At 45.4% G+C, this 19,989-nt stretch overlaps 1 protein-coding gene across 1 annotated transcript in view; it reads right to left on the bottom strand.

Moving 5' to 3' along the window:
- mctp2a (multiple C2 domains, transmembrane 2a) overlaps positions 1 to 19,989 on the bottom strand; it is a 33,988-nt gene that overhangs the window by 4,720 nt on the left and 9,279 nt on the right. The window contains exons 10-20 of the mRNA XM_067234631.1: positions 17,752 to 17,882; positions 17,474 to 17,660; positions 17,232 to 17,325; positions 17,037 to 17,139; positions 16,855 to 16,957; positions 16,644 to 16,745; positions 16,466 to 16,540; positions 15,977 to 16,096; positions 5,556 to 5,675; positions 4,495 to 4,536; positions 14 to 123 (exon numbers count right to left, since the gene is read on the bottom strand). Of these exons, the coding sequence (XP_067090732.1) occupies positions 14 to 123; positions 4,495 to 4,536; positions 5,556 to 5,675; positions 15,977 to 16,096; positions 16,466 to 16,540; positions 16,644 to 16,745; positions 16,855 to 16,957; positions 17,037 to 17,139; positions 17,232 to 17,325; positions 17,474 to 17,660; positions 17,752 to 17,882 (1,187 nt within the window). The remainder of the gene's footprint in view (positions 1 to 13; positions 124 to 4,494; positions 4,537 to 5,555; positions 5,676 to 15,976; positions 16,097 to 16,465; positions 16,541 to 16,643; positions 16,746 to 16,854; positions 16,958 to 17,036; positions 17,140 to 17,231; positions 17,326 to 17,473; positions 17,661 to 17,751; positions 17,883 to 19,989) is intronic.

Raw genomic sequence — 19,989 nt, 5'->3', positions numbered from 1 at the left:
ATGCTTAACTTACTTCTTGATTCTTTCTCCCACGCTCGCAATTTCGTCTAAAATGTTTTGGACAGTGATGACTATCTCCTGCACCATATGGATTTTTTCCATCAAACCTTTTTTCCCGGATTCCTAAAAATACACAGAGAGCCCTGATGAAGAACTGTACACATTGGGTAGAAAGCAGACAGTAAACCAGTTTATCTTGTCTGTGCTATCATGAGTAATTCATCTATTGAATAGCCTATAATGAGCAAACTCTATTTCTCTTCAGACGATGCTTTTGAAAATGAGATAGATTCACTGTTGAAAAGCTGTTATGTAGATGGCTGCAAGATTTCTGCCTTTGTCCGCTATACACAATGGCAGTGTTACACACGCACAGCACAATCAAAGATCCACTATGAAAAATAGACAAAAATGGCCATCAGCAATCAGGCAGCTGAGACGACCCAGACAGTGAGTGCAGGAGGTTCACAACTTATAAGACTTCAAATTTGCTGGTTTTCACAGGGCGGGTTTGGGCTTGTTCATGCAATCCTATCTCCCCCACCTCCCACCCTGTCCTCACACCTCTGGGGCGTGTCTCTATGTGAGCTCTGCCACCCCTGAACACTGGCTGGAATCAATGGCTACAGTACATTCTCACTTACATGTGGCTCTTGTCACATGTGAATGAGCTTCCCTGCTCTAGCCAACACACCGCACAATACAATACCGTAGCCTTCATTTTGAAAATGATGCAAACGCATAATGGTTTTACTGGACGTGATACCGTACACCTCTCGTGGTACTGCAGATAGACCTGGCTTAGCAAGAAGTCAATTTCAGGGGGAGAAAAGGGAGCTATTCTCAAGCTTGTCTACAGTTGAAAAAGATCACATCAGCGCAGGTAACGGCACAGAGCAAGCCTTGAAGCCTTGAAGCCTTCCACAGGGAGGGAGAGAGGGCTGGAGGTAACGCGTGTAATGCAAGCTAAGGAGGGCTGAGAAGCCTCACATCAAAAGAAGGAAATAATGACAGGAATGATGACAGAGGACGAGGGAAAAGGGGAGAGAGAGTGTGAGGGGGGGGAGGGGGGGGGGGAAGGAGCCGTCTGATGGACTCTAACACTATGCGGATGTCTGTGTTTGTGTTAAAAGCCAGTCGCAGTCCCCGGCTCACTGACAGCGTCCAGACAGAATGCCTTCATCAGAGCCTGGTGAGGCAGCCCCTGGGAAAAAACAGTTGTCCGCCTGCATAGAGACTCCCTACTGTCAGTCCCCAGCCTCCTCCACGACAGGGAGGTGCAGGAAGAGAGCCATTCCCACACCACGAGAGCCTCTCCACCCAGCTCTGCTCTGGAGGCACAGACAGGATGTTCGTTCTTGTCCAAAAAAGGAGAAAACATCTTGAAAATGCCCTCTTAGAGAGATCCACAAAGGGATTATCTCATCTCATCCCCCCCCTGTCATGGAAAAAAGGGCGCTACCCTTTTGCATCATTTTAGCAGACATCACTTTCCTACACATCACTGCATTAGGGGCAAAGGGGACCTTCAACCTCTGTCTAATGTGCATGCAGATCCTTTACTTCACATTAGGTGTTAATTGAGCTCTTTCTCCTGAGCTCTCATTGAGAGCAGGGGAAACTGTGTGCGCCTGCTAAAAGCCATTAAGATCCATGTCTGTGCGCTCCTGATGGACTGAAAGAGCTGTGCGTGGGGAAATGATAGCTGGCTGGATATGGAGCCTCATCAGTTAGGCTCAGATTCCCTTTCATATCCCTATCTAAACTTGTTTAGGCCCCCTCTTACACAAATTAGAATTTAAATCTAATAAGAGATAGGAACTGTTATTTAACTGCAACAGATACATGCGCGAGGTAAATTTAGCTAGCCCAGCCAGGGGAAAAAAGGGGAGAAACGAAAACACTGCACCGCTTTTATTTGAAGGGGGAGAATGACCAAAAGATATAGGCCTTCTCTAAAGTATGCATCAACAAGCTCTCATGATTATCGTCATTCATCTCCCTTAAGACCCTTGAAGTCCTCCATCTCCTTAGTGACGAGAATTGGAAGTCCTCCCTGCATTACTCATTTGATGATATTCTATTTATCTTTGTTCATTTCCCTTTTCAGTCCTGTACAAAACGGCTCAGAGCTCCTAGAAAACAAAAATAAATAAAACAGCTCCCTCTGAAGTGAAAAAGGATGGGTAGCCAAGGGATGGGCTACATTAATTCTAAATGTCTACTGATTAGAAAACCTGTGTCAAATCATATTCTCATTTCAGATAAAATTGTAAAAGCTACCATTTAAGGCAGTGTAATGGAGAAGAGATTTGATCTCCTACACAAAGGTAAATAGGAAATGTACTCTCACAGGCATGGCGGGCATTATCAGAAGCTGGAAAAAAGCTCATTTAACATTGCTTTCATTTGAATAAAAGGAACCAGATTTGAATATGCATTCAAACATGACTGAATATTTCCTAGTGACTTATTTCACAAAGGGGAGAAATGCGCATCTTAATGAAAGACACCTGTTCTGGCATCGATTCTCGCAACTAAAATGGGGCAGCAGACAAATGGATGCACAAAACAAAAGTGCTGCCTCCACCACAGTCTCCGTCTGTGTTAGAGGGTGCATTATGCAGCGCCTCCCACGGTAAACAACACGGAGACATGGGCAGTCTGTCTGACTGCTGTGTTGAAGGTGACCCAGAGGTGAGTATGGTCTGAGGGGTGAGAGAAAGTGACCCTCCAGCACAATCTGACACCCCCTTCCACCCCTCCCCTCGCTAGTTCCCCTTCAGACCCCCCTCCCCTTCCAGCCCCTCCAGTCCCCTGGGCAGGACCTGAGGAGTGCTGCTACCCCAGACTAGCCAGCCAGCCAGCTAGCCGGGGGATGTGGCAGGGTTGTTTCATCTCCCCTGCTCATTTGTGATGGAGATCTATGTGGTTGTTTTGCTTCTCCGTTTCTCTATTTTATGATTAAATATTGTATATCTGCACAATTGATACCTAAGGCCAAAGGGAAGTCACTTTGCCCACAGATCATTTGTAAGCTGTCTCTTTCCCTGAGGACAGATTTGTTCAGCGAGAGAGGATCTGTTCTGTATTATCCCTGCTGTAACAGAGCCTTGCCTTTCGTCTCTCTTTAACGTCATGCCTCACATTCCAAGTTCTCCAGCGGAGGTTTACATTTTCCCTTCCTCCAGGGGAAAACAGGAATGGGGAAAAAAAAAACATATTTGAGTGGTAATCATAACCTTCTCAGAGGGACTAGCCTTTATTCACATGCTAACCAAAGGATTATGGGGAAAAAACTGTGCTTTTGAAGTCATAATATTTTAACACTGATCACTTTTTAACCCCAAATATTTCCAAAGAAGCTTTGATATGAAGTGTAAAGCTACACGGCTTGATCTGCGGCATGATATCACATTTAAGTGACGGCGAAACCATAACAAGACTTTCAGAAAAGCCACTTTAAATTAAAGCTGACAGCTTAAAACAAACATGGGTGACTGCTTAATTAGTAAATGAAAGGAGATATTTCATTTCCACATAGTGTGAATGGGCTTACGAGGCTCACGGTAAACCTTTCACTAGCGACTTGAAGGTCCAGAAAAGGAGTTCTGCAACCCAAAGACATGCATTTAACATTCTTTTTTCTTTTCTTTTTTACCGCCGTTTGAAAATGGTACAGCTTTCGTCTAACTATCATAAAAAGCAAGGAACTAAAAGCCAACATTATGAAGCTTGAGAGCTTGTAGCATAGAAACCATTGTGTAAACATAGGAATTAAGACCTGTGAAGTAGTGACATTATGTAAACTTCCTGCATAAAAATAACTCGCCATTTACAAATATTCATACAACATAGCCTCCATCCAGTTTGTTTTCCCTCCCAAGATATCAATGCTAACCCAAAGATGAAAGATGACTTACATAAAGTCATTATTATTTCCTGAGAAGGGAGCGCATAAGTGAGTGATCGTTTTCAGAGTGGGATCCTAATATTCTCCTCTCTACGGCTGTACTATTGCACTTAGCTTGATTTGTTATTGTAGCCAAAGGTCATTCTTGTAGTTACCATCCCGTTTAGAAAAGTCTGGTGAAAAATCTTCACTGGCTGCTAATATTCCCAATGGCTGGCAAACTTCAATTAATGATACAGTTTAACGTTGATTTATAGAGTTTCAAAGGGCTGGGACACTGCAGCAGAGCACATTAGCAGAGAGAGATACTGAATCCCCAGGGGAACAGAATAAAGAGCATGCGGGAGATGTGTTTGTTCACATGGTGTTACTGTTTCACACACTAGATAGTGTCCTAATTTGGAATGCATGAAATGCTGTTCTATTCTTAGGTTAAAAAAAAAAGAAAAGAAAGGGAAAAAAGGCTTCTGAGAATTTATTTTCCATCTAACTTTAGAAGAGTCTCAACCGGATATTGTAAATCTGCCATAGCAAAACACATTGTTATTTTAGACCGTTTAGAAGAAAAGAAAATAAGCTACCTTCTCATCTTCCTCCTCTTCGTCGGCCATGGTCATGTTCACCTAGAGGAGAGAAAGGAGAGAGGGTGTAGCAAAAGGGACATGGGCACATGGGCACTGGAGCATTTTTAACAAACACCTTGTAATGAAATTCTCCACTAGTACATACACCCCTATTGGGAGAGGCCTGTTTCCATAGAGACTGCATCACAGGGGTGACCTCACACAAAAGAAGAGGTGACCGAAGGCCCTCCTCACAAGAGCACTGTCACAGCAAAGCAATCTCATTTCTGCACAACATAAACACACAGACCAACAGAAAGAGGAAAGAAGAAGAAGGGGAAAAAAAGAGCCCCACATTTAATTTGGATGCTGTTGCCTAGATCACTTTACATCAACTCATCCCTGACCCCGTAGAGCTGCTCACTGTGACATTGCCTGGGAACAGAGGCTGTGTTAGTGCTTGGCCAGAGAGTCACACAGAGGTTGACAGAGGCTCTACGCTGGATATGAGGGTGAACCCTGGCTTTAACATTGCCCAGGGACGCCATCGCCGCCAGGAGCCACAAACACAATGAGGGGGCCGGGGCTGTGGCTCCGGGGAGGGGATGCGAGCAGGCCGACGCCTGGCCGTCAAGATGGCTTTACAACGCAGTGAGATTGGAGGGCAGTGAGAAGTGTGAACAGCATTAACCTTTACAGACACGGGAAGGGGGGAAGACTTGATTTCCATAACCACGGAGAGAGGTGAGAGAGCCGTACCATCCTGAGAATGGACTCCACACCCTCTGTTTACAACAGCGGCTGTGAATGGTACGCTGTGTGCTGCATTGACACTGCATTGTTAGATGCTTCAAAAAATTAATAAGACTAGGATAAAAAAAGAACACATATTGATTCGATATTGTTGTGAGGGTCATGCAGTATGCCGTAGTCTTGTATGTGTAGTGTATTGTATTACAGAAATGCACATGCCAGGCAGGCATGTGGAGTTAGCATTGTGTCTGTGACACGTACAGTATATGTAAGGTATGGGGACGTGTGTATGGGGAGAAAGGTGTCGTGTGGATGATAACACTTACCAGGTCCTGGTTGGAGCTGATCCTGCCCAGTGTGATCTGGACATAGTTCCAGCCAACGAGCAGGAGAAGGAAGAGGGGCAGCATGAAGAGCTCCCAGTGCCACACGGTCAGCACAAACATCTGAAAGACAGCACAGAACATGAGCAGACGCGTGGCAAGGCCCCATACTGGCACAGGGTGGCACAGCCCCGAACAACCAGACATGTTCCACCGACCTCTTCGACCACGGACCCGAACCGTGCCCAGACGGAACGGGAAAAACCACCCTACTACGGAAATCCCAGCATGCCTCTCGACCAAAACAAGCCATAATGTGTTTTGCTGGCATCCAAGCCCCTATGGCACTGCGCAGCAAACTGCAAAGACACGCCACTCTGCATGCCGTGGCCACACGGATTTAGTGGTGGGGAAGTGACAGACATTCAGGGACAACTTTTAATATCCCCCAAATCCTATTTATTTACACCGATAACTCAGCGCTGGCAATATGCCTTTGAGCAGAACAGGACGTACGACAGGGATAGTCACGGCGTCCTGTCTCCTTACGAGCACATCAAATCCTCTTAGACTTGGAGGCATCCAGGCTGTCTGACTGTGACTAGGCACATATGGCGACTGGAAGAGCCTTTGCAACGTTTACCCCCTCCACGGCGCCGATACTGAGAAAAGCCAAGACCCCTGGTAGAAATAAGATGGATCACACTGGATGAGTAATCCCTCATAATTCTGTAAAGGAGCGGCGCTAAGCACGCAGCACAACACCCACTGCACTTCACAGCAGAGCACTAATTGGACGGCAGCATTTAAACCCATTTAGTGACAGCCTAATGAGTCTGTCTCAAACCGAAATTGTCAGAGATGTGCGAGGAGGATCACACAAGCAGGCTGACAGGCCCGAAAAAAAAAAAGGAGTCCCACAAAGTTGAATCTTTTAAATCTATTATGATATAATTATGTGAATGGCACTTACACACTGTACTCATTTCACACACATTTAAAACACAAATTCTCATCATGCATATTTAGTGTTGTTCCTCTAATTAAATATGTGTGTAATTAATTTTTCTCCCTAAAATCCTTCAAACGACTCAAAACACCTCTCTCGTGTTCAATTTCAAAAGCACTTGAAAAAAAATAATTCAAACACAAAATACCTTTCTTCACCTAACCTGTACCCTGTGGAAAGACACCGCTTGCCCAGTTGCAGCTACAACAGCATACCGTGCGGTCTCAGCCCTCAGTCAAACCTGCTGGAGGCTACTTATAGTAAAAACAATATGTTAGACATGGGCCTGAGACAAGATGTGAAGTGGTGGGGCCTTCGGGCCTCCTTTGTTGCCCTGTAAACAGCAGACTGGCCCTGTCAAACCAGCCAGCATCCAGCCCTGTTGCTTAGGGCTCGGTCTACCTAGTGCCTGCCACGCCACGCTTGGGTTCAAACAGCCACGAGGGAAACGTGAACCATGAGTAATGTACACAACACCCCAGTGCTCTCGCAACCCAGGGCTTCAACCCATCCTAGGTTACCCAGGCTCAATAACATCGGGGGAAACAGAGAGTTGTAAAGGAGCACAGTGGAACGACCGAGATGTGAAGTGATAATATTAACAATATGTTACCGTTATTTCTACATAACGACTCATTTGAATAATGCAGCCACTTACTAAAGCTGGTGGGGGAAATCAAAGGTAAACAATGAATATGCATGATGCGAGAGGTAGCTGCACCGTTTCGCCTCTCGGTTATGAATAACCTACGTCATATGTTGTCACCTCCATTCCCAGGAGACTATTCTACAGCAACGCTCTTTTCACCCCTGAGGAATTCAGCAGGCTGGCGGACAGGTAGCCTGTCATATCCAGAGCATTCTTTGGAAAAAAAAGAGGAAAAGAGAGGAGGAGGAAAGAAATGTGCCTGGAAACTGACATGAGCCCAGCAGGAATGTTCAACCTCTTGCCCTCCCTGCAAAAGCTGCTACATTAACCACTAAAGTCTAATTGCCTGGTCTCTGTCTTCCTGTGCAAGTCAACAGAGGGAGCCAATTCATTTCCTCCCAGGGAGTCGGCACTGAGAATCTGTCACAGGTATTCATAATCGCCCACTAATGCAAATTTTTGCTTGCCGCACACTGGCTTGGTGGACAAGATAAAAGCCTACAGAAATACAATGCCTTGTGTCTAAACTGAGCGCCTAAATGAGGGTCTAAACCAAAACTGTCAGAAATATCTCCTCAATTCCTCCCTCACAGCGTCTCAGCCTGTGTGTGTAGGATTTTTACATGGCCTTTTTTTCTTTCTCAACACTAATAAAAACCTTCCTGTGAACATCTGGGAAAGCTTCTCCGGTTCCTTCACTCAGGAGCACAGACTGTGACTTGCCCGTCAGATATCCCTCATTAATGAGCTGAGGCAGAGCTATACCTTTCCCTTGTCTGCTCACATTCTCCGTGGCTTCTGTGAAATGTAGACGGAACTAATTCCGCGCTAAGTGGTTTATGTTTTATTAGCAGGGAGCTGAGTGATTAAAGTCTGCCACGGACAAAGTGCAACCTGTCAGGCTTAAGTGTAAATTTATATTGAAAATAATCCACCTTTTAATTGCCCTCAAAGTTGGGCCCTATTTCAGTCTTGAGAGCCAAGTTGCTTTTATTTATTTTATTCATCCCTCAACAAATTACACACCGTATGACAACAGGAACCTCAAAGCTCCAAAACACTACAACGCTAATACGTTACATGAGCGGTAAAACAGTCATTTATTTCACCAGAAGAACGTAAAGCAACACACAGAAAAGCAGGGGACCTAATAATTAATGATCTACCTGAGCGTCTAGGTTTACACACAGCAGAATTGGGTAATGAACGACTCGTAATTGAACAAGTGTTGGTATGTACTGTAAGTCTGGGAGGAGTGCCTCTAATGTAGGAAACCTCCCTTGACAAACACCATTTAGCTGAAAAATGCCTGCGTGATTATGCACGGGGTGTCGAGGAGGAGGAGGGAGGGGAAAAAAAGAATGAATTAATAAAACTATTAGTGTGTGGTGGAGTAGGTGATGGAGATGCACTCTCCTTAGCCACCTGTAAACGCCTGGAGAAGGGCCGACCTCGGGCAGAGCCACTCTGCCAGCAGGGTTAAGAACAGGCTGACAGATTTGTTTTATAGTGCCATTAATATGATTCCACTAAATGCATTCTGCGCCTTCTCATGCAGATCCCCTGGCCGGCAGAAACTAGCACCTAATAATAAAGCACTCAGCGATTAAAAGTGTGAATAAAATAACTCTTAAAGCTTAGCAAGCATGGCAGCTATACCACCACCCACTCGCTCCCTGGAGGGGGTGGGGGGAATGCAGTGGGAACAAAAGGACAAAGACACCCTCACCAAGAGTTTCTACCAGGCTGCAAATTGATTAATGGAGGAGGGGGGAGGGGCCTGTCTACCAACCCAGACGACTGAGTGACAGCCTCGACACTCGACGACAAGGCAGCCAACTGCTTCACGAGTGCACCACAATGCACAATGTAAACATTTACTGTACACGAGCCAAACCAGCCACGCTGATTAATGCATAATGCACAGTCATTTTCACTTCTTGCAGACAAAACATATCAGGAAAAGATGCATGTTATTTTACTGAACATGGTGCCAGAACGTGCTTGTTTTAAATACCATAGAATGCCATATTGAAAATACAGCAATTACGGTATATAAACAATTGCGATTGGTATCCTGTCTGTGTCTATCTGGTGTTTCTGTTCAGTTGCGCTTGGAAAACTAAACAAAGCAAAGAGAGAGCCAGCTAGCATTATGAGGGTCAGTCATGGGGGCTGTGGATGGATGCCAGATAGCATGAGCGTAGCTGAGAGAGTTTAACAAGACTGACTACAGGCTGCTGCAGGGTGTGTGTGCCTGTGTGTGAGTCAGTGAGTGAACGAGTGAGTGTATTTGTACATGCACACATTCACTCACAAATCACGCATGCATGAAGTAAAGAACAAATCGCTACATTTTAAAAGAGGTAGAAAACCTTGAATAATTACTTTTTTCTGGGTGAAATCAAGGCCAGTAGGAGTAATCGGCATTGCTTCCTCAATTAAAATACAAAAAAGGAGATTAATAATGAATCAAAGGCCCCAGTGGCTGTTCAGCTCACACAGGCCTTTTTTTCAGCCAGACTGGAACAGAGAGTCTGGCTGAGGGCTAATGTTGGGGACCAGAGAGGCAGCCTTGAAAGCAGTTGTAAACGCAGAGCAATGAGACATGTAATTTGTGGTGAGCTCGGGCCAGTGTGAGGACAGGCTTTCAGGGGGTGTCGGAAGCAGAGGAAGCCCAGATAAGATTTCTCTGCAGGGCAGGTAAAGTGTGTGGGCAGCCATGGTGCTCGGAGCGAACTCTGAATAAATATTTCACATACGCTCAGCTCAAGTCTTATCAACTAGGGAGCGAGAGAGAGAGAGAGAGAGAGAGAGAGAGAGAGAGAGAGAGAGAGAGAGAGAGAGAGAGAGAGAGAGCGTTCTACTGAGAGCGATAAAGGGGAAATCTCATCTCCCTCTCGAGCATGCCTGTATCTGCTGTAGCAGCTCTGGTTCTACAAACAATAAACCATTACTTTTCACACTCTGCATTGATTGGTTAGAGCCTCATATATATAAGTTCTATATCTATTTATGACTCAAAAATATATGGTGGCAAATATTTAGGTTTTATTTATATGCATTTGTAATGTAATAAAATAACTCAAAATAATCTATGATATTTTGGCAAATTAATTTACACAATATAAAAGTTATTAACTGAAATATTTATTTATACAAATAAAATATGTATAAATAAATAAAATGTCTAAATAGAATGTTTCCTACTGAAGATATATGGAAGGAAATGCTGAGGTTAGTAATGGTCGCATATTCAACACGGTACAACACTGATAGTGGTTCTTTATCAGGGTTGTGGAAAGGTGGTTGTGCGAGTCACAGCATTAGCATTTGCTCACAGGCCAGCTCTGGCCTATGTTTCCCTGCCTGTCTGACACATGCCAGGGCTGGAGCAGGGGGCTGGAGCAGGGGGCTGGAGCAGGGGGCTGGAGCAGGGGGCCGGGGCCGAGCGGTCAGGGGGGGGGGGGCCCTGTGGAGCCTGTCAGTGGTGGCTACTCCGACCCTGCGCTCTAGCACTGGCCATGAGTGTTTAATCCGTGTCGGGAGCGTTAACACTGAGCGACCTCCTGGGTGACAGATCCGCTATGCGAGCCTTTTCCCCTGAGGAGGTGGGGAGGGAGTGGCATGGTGTGGACTCGCTCTCCCTGTCAGCACGGCTCACAGACACGTTAGCGCGGCAGGGCCGGGGCCGAGGCCTGCCCTGGTACAGCCACACACAGGGGCGGCCGGGTCGCACGCTCCGCTGCCTGGGGAGACCTGTCCTCTGTGACTGGGAAGGTGGCGCGTGTGTTAGAGGCAGTCATTATGATACCGCACACACAACAGGGTTAAACACGGAGCACACTTCATCTGGGCTGGAAATAAGCACAGGATGAAGGCGATACGCAGACACAGACAAAGCAGCGCTGCAGTACACTCTCTGGTGCTGGGCAGTTGTTACTCATCTCAACCTTCCCTGCTGGCCACGGACACAATCATTATTATTCTACTTGATCTAGTAAAAAGAACAAAGGAATCAAATAAAAAAAAAAATAATGAAAAGAAATGGAAAATAAATATATTTTCTCAATATGAAATTGTTTAGCTACAATGTATGTTTTCGCAGCTGATTCTCTAGATGATTAGATGTAGCCAGAGAAAGTCTTATTAATTCTTATGAAAGCAGGATGTGTCTCAAGGTTACAGTGCATCCGGATAGCCCCCAATGCTGTCAACTGACACGCTGTCATTCTCTGCCTACACAGTACTGTAGCAGTACCGACTGTGGCATATCTGAAGACATTGTGGAATTGTTTGCAGATACTGATGTCCTATTGTTTAATAATTAATTGATCCCAGAATATTTTCAAAACACTCACACATACCATCAAGGGCTCTGTCTTTTTCTACTTCGCTATCTCTCTCCCTGCTAAAGTACATTCCCACTGCAGACTCCGTGAGAACTCCCACAGCCATGGAGTTGAAGAGTGTATTCCCCAAGGGACTTCTGTAACCCACTCCTCCAAGGCCACACAAGCCACATACAATCCTCCAACTTTTTTCTTTTTCTGACAAGAGAGAAAACAGATGCAGAGAAGAAACTAGAACAGAACTTTTCAGATGCACGTACAGACTTCTCACTCTTCCTGACACTTGCAAGGGCGAGGCTGCATTGCAGTAAACCTACACAGGTCCAAACATGTCATTTTCAGGGACGGTGTTAACAAGAATAATTATGACGGTGCTGATTATGGCTTTGATCCTGGCCGTGCTGGTATTCTGGTTAATAGCCCCGTCCGTGGCGGCACCTCACAGGTGCTCTCGAGGGACCTCTGGAGCTGGTTCTGACCCTGTCCTGCTCTCATCTGGGGAGACCAGGATTCTATCAGCCCAAAAAAGCACCCTTTGCAGCTGCCAACTGTGTTTACAGCTGCACCGCATCAAACATTCATCAAATGCCATCTTTACAGTCTGTGATGTGAGGCAATCAGCATTTCACAGGCTGTCAAATGATGTCTAAACCGGTTGCTACCTGGCAGTGTCAAAAAGAAAATGGTTCAAATACTCCCAGAAGGTGCACAGGTTTCTTTTTAGTTTGATAGATGAGCTACCTCATATGTTAAAATATTAATTCTACTTAAATACTTAAAGCACTCTAATGACAGCAAAGCTCCAAATCAGCTTTCAAGTGTAAATTATCCTTCTTTTTTCTTTCATTTCTTTAAAAATTTTTACTTTCATCAATTCCATCGAAATTTAAATTGTTCTCAACTTTAAACTTCTAAAACTGATTAATTTGGCTGGCCAATATTTGGTAATTTAACATTTGGTAGAAAATTGTGTTATTTTGGTCCAGTAAGTAGAATGAAGGATTTTACTGAGTTTTTCCCCCAAGAAGGATTCCTGTTGTGAGAAGTACAGTTAATGATCTTGGCCTCTTTCTAATGTTCAGCAGTGCTTTAGCTCCATCTACAGGCCCTGGGCTTGTATGCAAGGAAGGAACTCTGGGTGACCCCTCTGCAGTCTTTACTGATGTATAGCACATTCATCTAGCTCAGTCTTAGTGAAAAGCACATCTAAAAGGCTGTTATTTTATGAAGATGTTAGCTGTCACATTCTCTCTCTCCGAAAAAGGAACAGGCCATTGGCTAACTTTAGAAAAACGCAGATCCTAGGCTCATTACTGTAGCATAAACAAACCAGAGAGAAAAAAATCACATTTCCTTGTTTGTATTTCCGCACAATGATGGAGACGTTCATGCGGCTTTGCCAGAAGTTTGCTTAAATGCGTGAGAAAGATTCTTGTAACATTACCTAATTAGAATACTGCTATTTTAAAACTGACGCCCATGGGTGAGGAATTGACAGCAACTGCTAAAACTTTAGACTGTTCTTGCAAAGGCGATTACGCAATCAGCAACCGGTAACCTCCAACACCTGGGAACAATGACAGAGCTGGAGAAGTTTGCTGTCTTCTCAGGCTTCCTCTTTACACAGTCAAACTCCCTGGTAGCGGCAGAATACCTGATGAGCCATCAATCTGGCTTTCTAAACACAGCATGCCCAATTTAAGTGTCTCAGGATACATAGTTCTCTGATTGTCACTCACGAGGGAAAACGTCTGTGTTCGAGAGGCCGCTGAGAAGTTTCTGCTCAACTGTGCTGCGCTGCCAGATATCTCCCCTGTTAACGCTGGCCAGACCAATGATCTCTCATACAAAGTATGAATAAACTTCACTCACACTCTAGCCATTAACTTTATCCTGCCGACGCGAGGATCCTAACATCTACAGTATTGTACATACAATGAGAAAAAGCAAATGTATGCTGTGAGGGAGGGGGTGGTATAGGGATGGGGGTCAAAGCATAGCATTTTCCTGTGGGCCAGTTTAATGGCGGGGGATTCCTGGTAAGGCACTACAGTCAAATCCCACAGTCCAAGCTGAGACCACATCAGTGGTAATGCATTAGAGTCTATGTACTTTGTATGGTGTAAAATGGTAGGAACATTTTCTCTCCTAAATAAATAATGTCTTTTTGTATGTATATTAAAACTGGACCCAGCACCCCTGCAGCAGTTCCTCCCTACCAGTGTGGACTGAGATGCAATGTGCTGTAGCTCTCTGTAGAAAAGAGCAGATACTACTAGTCTAATTATACACATCTGAGAGGCAAGCAGAGGCCATCTGTCAGTGTCTGAATAAGTTACCTTATTACCAGAGCCTAAAGATATAAATATAGGAGAGGGAGGTTCTTTCATTAAGGCACACACTGGCATGTGGGTGCAGGCGGCTCCAAACACTAAGTTAATTGCGGATGATTAGTTGTTGGAAGAAGTGGCTGTGTGTGGCTCTGCTGGGGCTGACCCCTGAGATGGGGAAAGAGAGTGTGTGTGTGTGCGTGCGTGTGTGTGTGCGTGTTTGGAGGCATGGCGCTGGGCTGGTAATGACTGTCAAGGCCCCTCCGCTGCCCTCTCCTAACAACTCCTGGGGCTCCTGACTGTCATGGCTCTGGCCTTGGTTGAGACTTCTAGCTCTACAGGCCATTACAGGTCATTCCTAGGTAATATTCAGCTGGGATTGTCTCTGGTCTAACTATTCCAGGTTTAATGCTATCTATTTTTCTTGTTTTCTCTCTCTCACTCTCTCTCTGTTGATGTGTTGAGTGGGGTGATTCACTGGAGTTTGGGCATAAAAGACATTGCACTGCAGTTTGCTCATACAACACATTACTGATATTATCAAGCATGAACAAATCCTAGTTTAGCTATGTACGAAATAATGTACCAAAAAAAACTGTCAGAGAGTAAGTTCCATTCCTTCCTCCAGGAACTCTATTTGTGAGCTGCTCTGGAGCAGCAGGTGGAGTGGCAGTGGAAATGAAAGATTAGAGTGTGCCACCACACACTCCCATCGCCTGCGGAGGATCTAATTATAGGTGGGGGCCAGGAGATGGCCCCATCCTGCTGACCTGTCACCTGTCAGCAGACAGCCCTCCTGCTCTCCTCTCCACATCCTTACCTGCCTGCCTGTCTGTCTACCTGCCTTCCTGTCTACCTACCTACCTGTCTGTCAGTCTGTCTACCTGCTTACCTACCTTTCTGTCTGCCTGTCTACCTGTCCGCCCGTTTACCTGCCTGTCTGCCTGTCTACCTGTGTACCTACCTGCCTAACTTCTGGTATGCACTTCGCTCTCCCTCCCTCCCTGTCTGTCTCAACAGTACCATTTTGTCCATCTCTCTGTGTGTAGACTATCCGCTCTCTCTCTGTCTGCCTCTTTGTTTGTCTCTCTGTCTGCCTGCCTTCCTGTAGAAACTAAAACTGTGTAAGTCGCCTGGCAAACACTACACCCCCTCTCTCCCTTTCACTCCTTTCTTCTCTCACTCCAGGTCTTTCTGTCCGTCCGATGTCCGTCCGTGTGTCTCTCGTCTCTTTCTCACTCTCTCATGCTCTCTGTCTGTGTGTCCGTCTCTTTGTGTGTGCATCTGTGAGTGCACACCTGAACCACAGGTTCATACACGGAGGGCAGCCGTAGCCTGAGGGGATGAGCACCTCCGGATCAGTGAGAGGGGATCTCAGAGTACACCAGGTATGAAATGCACGTCGCCCCGAGACAAAAGAAAAAAGAAAAACGGAAGTGTAAGAAGAGTGTCTGTGACCGTTCCCTCACCCGAACACCACGCTGCAAAGGGCTTCGTGCCAACCGTACGCTCTTAATCATGACATTACATGCGCTCTAAGGAGAGGGGCTTCATCGGGGTTGATGGAAAGATTATTGAAGCTTAGGGCCTCAGATCGCATAGCCTCATTAAAATAGCTAAACAGACTAGAGACGTTTAAACAAGGTTCAAAATCGGGGAGGCTCTCTTCCACACAGAGAACCTGAGACTGTGATCTTCGTCAAACTATCCCCATGGTGGGGAGGCTTGTCTGGCTGGTCTGATGTCCACACACCCAGACCCAAGCCCTTCAAACACGCTCCCCAGACAGAAAGAAGAAAAAACCCAGAAGAAAGCCAAGCTGGGTTTGGATTCAAGGATAGTGCACATCCAACACGACCTGGCCTGACCTGCCCCTCCATTTCACAATAGACAAGAGAACAAGGTACATGAGCCAAAGAGGAAAAGGAGAGATGCACACTTGATCTACACAACGGATCTGCCACTAATTCAGATTAAAACCACTAGGAAAAGTTGGCTCGAATTGCTCTGCAGTAAAATAGGACATCAGTGGCACTGCCCAAGGCTGATATCAGCTAGTTCATTAACATGAGGCAATGACTTACCAGAAAGGCTATTATACTCCGTTGCGTGCTCTCCCACTGAAAACAGCTTTTAATGTACTGTAACGTGTACAGGACCGCTGTGCTGATTTTGCGAACCCGATATATATTCTGGGCAAGGACCTAAAGGGAAATGGTAAAGAGCAAAATGCCAGTTAGCATTAGTTGATACACAACATAACGTTTATGACTTTGTAATCAGGTTTATTCAGGTTTACAAGACCTCATTTGCCTCAGTGTGGTTTCATGTCTTGAGCCAATTAAGCGAATTAGACTTTGACCGATCAGAGCCACGGCTATAGACTGCCTTCCTGTGCTAGCTTTATTAGCATGATGTGAGCACAAATGTATTGCTTTTTCTGCCTCTGAACACAATATGTTAACACATATTAATGAACGGACTGTGATGAAAGCATTACATATGATATATGTTATGTGCAGAGCACAGGGAATGTGCACATATTCTCTAAGTTATGCTTAGGATAGACTAACCTTTTTGGAAAATTTAGGGCTATCTTCCAGGAATTTGGTCTCCTTTGGTTTGAAGGTTTTTACGCCTGCTCTGATCTGCAGATGGGGATGATATCAGATTGTAAAGAGACAAACAAGAAGGTGGCTAAATATGAGATTTGCTTAGGGTTGGCATCGCTCAGAGAATCTGGAATCTTACTGGGTTGTAGATAACCTCCATCACCAGTGTGATGGTTCCTTTTGAGGGTCTTCCCAGGTCCTCCTTCTTCAACTGGTAGGAGACCTGCTGTCCATTTGGAACCTGAGATGATGGAGAGCACATGAACAAAGCCTCACTGACAGTATCGTATGGTCTCAGTAAAGTGGCTAACTAACAATAGCTACCTGCTAACGGTAGGATCTCAACTTACAAAAAGCAAAGGAATGGCCACTTTGCCCAAGAAGTTTGTAGATTTGTCGGTGTTTTCATCAAAGACGGTCAGCTCCAGCACCTCATGGATGTCCTTTATAGGGCTAAAACAAGATTAAAGTAAATGCATGTATGTACTGTACAGTATGGTGACTATATCAACATGAAAGATGACTTCTCTACAATGCAAGGACTTGGTTCCACTCTGGGTTGAGCGTCTTGTAAATGGTTTGAGTTTGTAGTCTGCTGTTCCCAAGTTCAACAACACAGAATGGATCGCTTTTACCTGCAGAGGAAAACGATTGGTTACTGTACATTGCAGTACAGAACAATATGTGGGAGTCAGGAAATGATTGAAATAAAAGACATGTCTTGTACCATTGAGGTCTGCAGACAGGACATCTGTAGCCTTCAGAACTTGGACCTGAAGGAAGCCCACCTCCCTCATGCTCTTGTGCGTGTTCTTCAAGCTCTGCAGGGGAACGTGAAAATAACGGACATCAACTCTTCTGGAATGAATCAAGGCGACGCTTCGGTTTTCTACCCAGATCTAGCTGAATGTTGTCAGAACCAGAGAGTAGTGTGTGTGTGGTTGGGGGGGGGGGGGGGGGGGCACTAACATATTTGTCCAGGACGATGTCCCTGTTGTCTGGTTGGTCCAGGGGGCAGGCGTTGATGTTGGACACAGACACCCCCCAGCTGGGGCTCAAGGTCACCAGCAGCACCAGGCTGCCCCTCCCTGGGTCCAGCATGTGTGTGTAGAGCTGCTTCTCATCCACAGACAGTCTGGTCAAGTCTATATCAAACCTGCACACACACACACATCACGGTCATAAAGGCCTGCAGGGATGAGACATGGTCAGACATGATCCAATACCTGGTTCATCTCCAAACTTACATCCCCCAGCATTCCTCACACTTCCTTCCTCTCTTGGCATACACCTCCACCTGCAGGGGCTCCAGGACGTCATCGTAATTGTTGAAGTCAAACTGCTCCCTCCACTGGGGGTTGGCCTGGATGCACAGGTTCTGGGGTAGGGAGGGATCCAGTTGTGGGTGATATGTCAATGTAGTTGCACATTCACACACAAACACACTTGTACACACACACACACACACACATGTGGGTGGTTTTATGAAACAACCTAAACTATACCTAGTATTAAAGGAAGAGGGGTAAACTGGACACTGTATTAATATTTAACAAAAATGCTGGAATTGCAGTTATTTGAGTCTATGGGTTCAATCAGAGCAAATTAAATGAAATTTATATTTGTTAACATTGCAAATTAATTCAATCTTAAATTAATTGTCTTTTTTACAAGGCAAACAAGTTAGGTTAGGTTTTAAATATTGCCTACTCTACCATGATTATTGTAAATCGGAGAGAGAAAGATTAAGAGTTGAGAAAGGAAAAGGAGTAAGAGAAGCCAGAGGAGAACCTCAGGAGATCAAGAATCTACAGAACATGCTTCACAAATCCCTTTACACCCAACTATCATATGTAGAACAACCAATCAGACCACATATTGACCCTTATCATGTGACTAGTAATGCAACAGTAAGTCACACATCTGTCCAGATTTTAGCATACTAGAGGTGGGGGGCAGGGTGACACCCAGCCTACACATACACAACTCTGACACGCTCTCTGCCTTACACACTCACAAACACACACATACATACACACATACACACACACACACACACACACACAAACACACACACACACACTCTCTCTTTCTTACATACACACACACACTCTCGCTCTCTCCTATGCACACACACACTCTAGACGGTGATGTGATGTCAGGTTTAATGCAGTGTCAGAGTAAGCAGAGACTACATGACAGGTGGATTAAGTCTTCCTTTAGTCCGACCAGGATGGGGATGGGGGCAAAAGGGAGGACGTTTTTTTGTGTGTGTGATGCGTGTGTGTGTGCACGTGTGTGTGTGTGTGTGTGTGTGTGTGTGTGTGTGTGTGTGTGTGTGTGTGTGTGTGTGAGAGTCTTTGTGTGCGCACCTCTAGCTGCCACTCTGGGATTGTAAACACTGACAGCTTCCAATTAGAACCAGCTTTGTTCAACAAACAAACACGCCAAAACGAAAGCGGACAGGTTTACAAAGAAAGGACACGAAAACACAAGAAGCACACTGAAATCATCAGGGGGAGGCAAGTTGTAGAGGTAGATGAGCAGGGCATGCTGGGTATGCAAATAAAGTGAAGCCCCGCACCGGAAGTCCAGGGAGAGTGGAGAGGAGATGAGAGGGGATGGCAGGGGAGGGGAGGGTAGGAGAAGGGAGGGGAAACGAGGGGAGTGGAGTTGCAGTACATTATGCCCAGTATAATGAGCTGCTTCTGCAACGGCCCAATGAGCCGAGGTGGAGGTGAGCCACTGACAAACACCTGCTGAGAGTAAAGAGAGGAAGAAAGGGAGAGAGGCACAGGAAGACTGGGAAAAGAGACAGGGAGGGGTAATGAGAAGAGAGAAAGAAGGGGGTAGTGGAAAAACAAGGGGAGAACATACAGTCTATAGAGAGTAAGGCCGAATCCTAATACTACCCCATACCCCTATCCCTTACCCCTAGCCCTTAGTTTACCCCTAGCCCTTGGCCCTCGAAACTGAGGGGTAAGGGCTACATATCCCTAAGAAATGGGACGCCACTTGTTTACGGGTACGTCATCTAGCACGTATCTATATCTCCAAAGCATGTAGTGTTATGCACTGATATCAAACGAAATTCGCTGCTAATGGAGTTTACTTAAAACTATAAACATGCTAGTCAGAGAAATGCGGGACTGTTGTGCAAATCAGCACTGTAACATTAGCGTAGCAAACTAGCAATTTCTAGAAACGTTTCAATTAGGAAAATGGTTCCAAATATATATGTACAGGACTGTGTATAGCACAAAACAAGACAGTCATAATTTTTTTTATCAATTAATTAAGCCGAAAATATTACATTTATCGGACTCTCTGGATGATCTGGCCGCCATTGTTGCAGGTAGCGCAGTATTCACATAGCCTTAGGTTTCAAGTAAGCTCCCGATCTTACTTGGTTTTAAGGGGTGTATACCCCTTCGTCTTAGCCCTACCCCTAGCTCAAAAAGAGTATTGAGACACCACTAGCTCTC

This window comes from Osmerus mordax, chromosome 4, assembly GCF_038355195.1.
Source record: "Osmerus mordax isolate fOsmMor3 chromosome 4, fOsmMor3.pri, whole genome shotgun sequence".
Classification (NCBI taxonomy): Eukaryota; Metazoa; Chordata; class Actinopteri; order Osmeriformes; family Osmeridae; genus Osmerus; species Osmerus mordax.
Note: the sequence above shows the minus strand (reverse complement) of the source record. Positions and strands in the feature narration are given on the sequence as shown.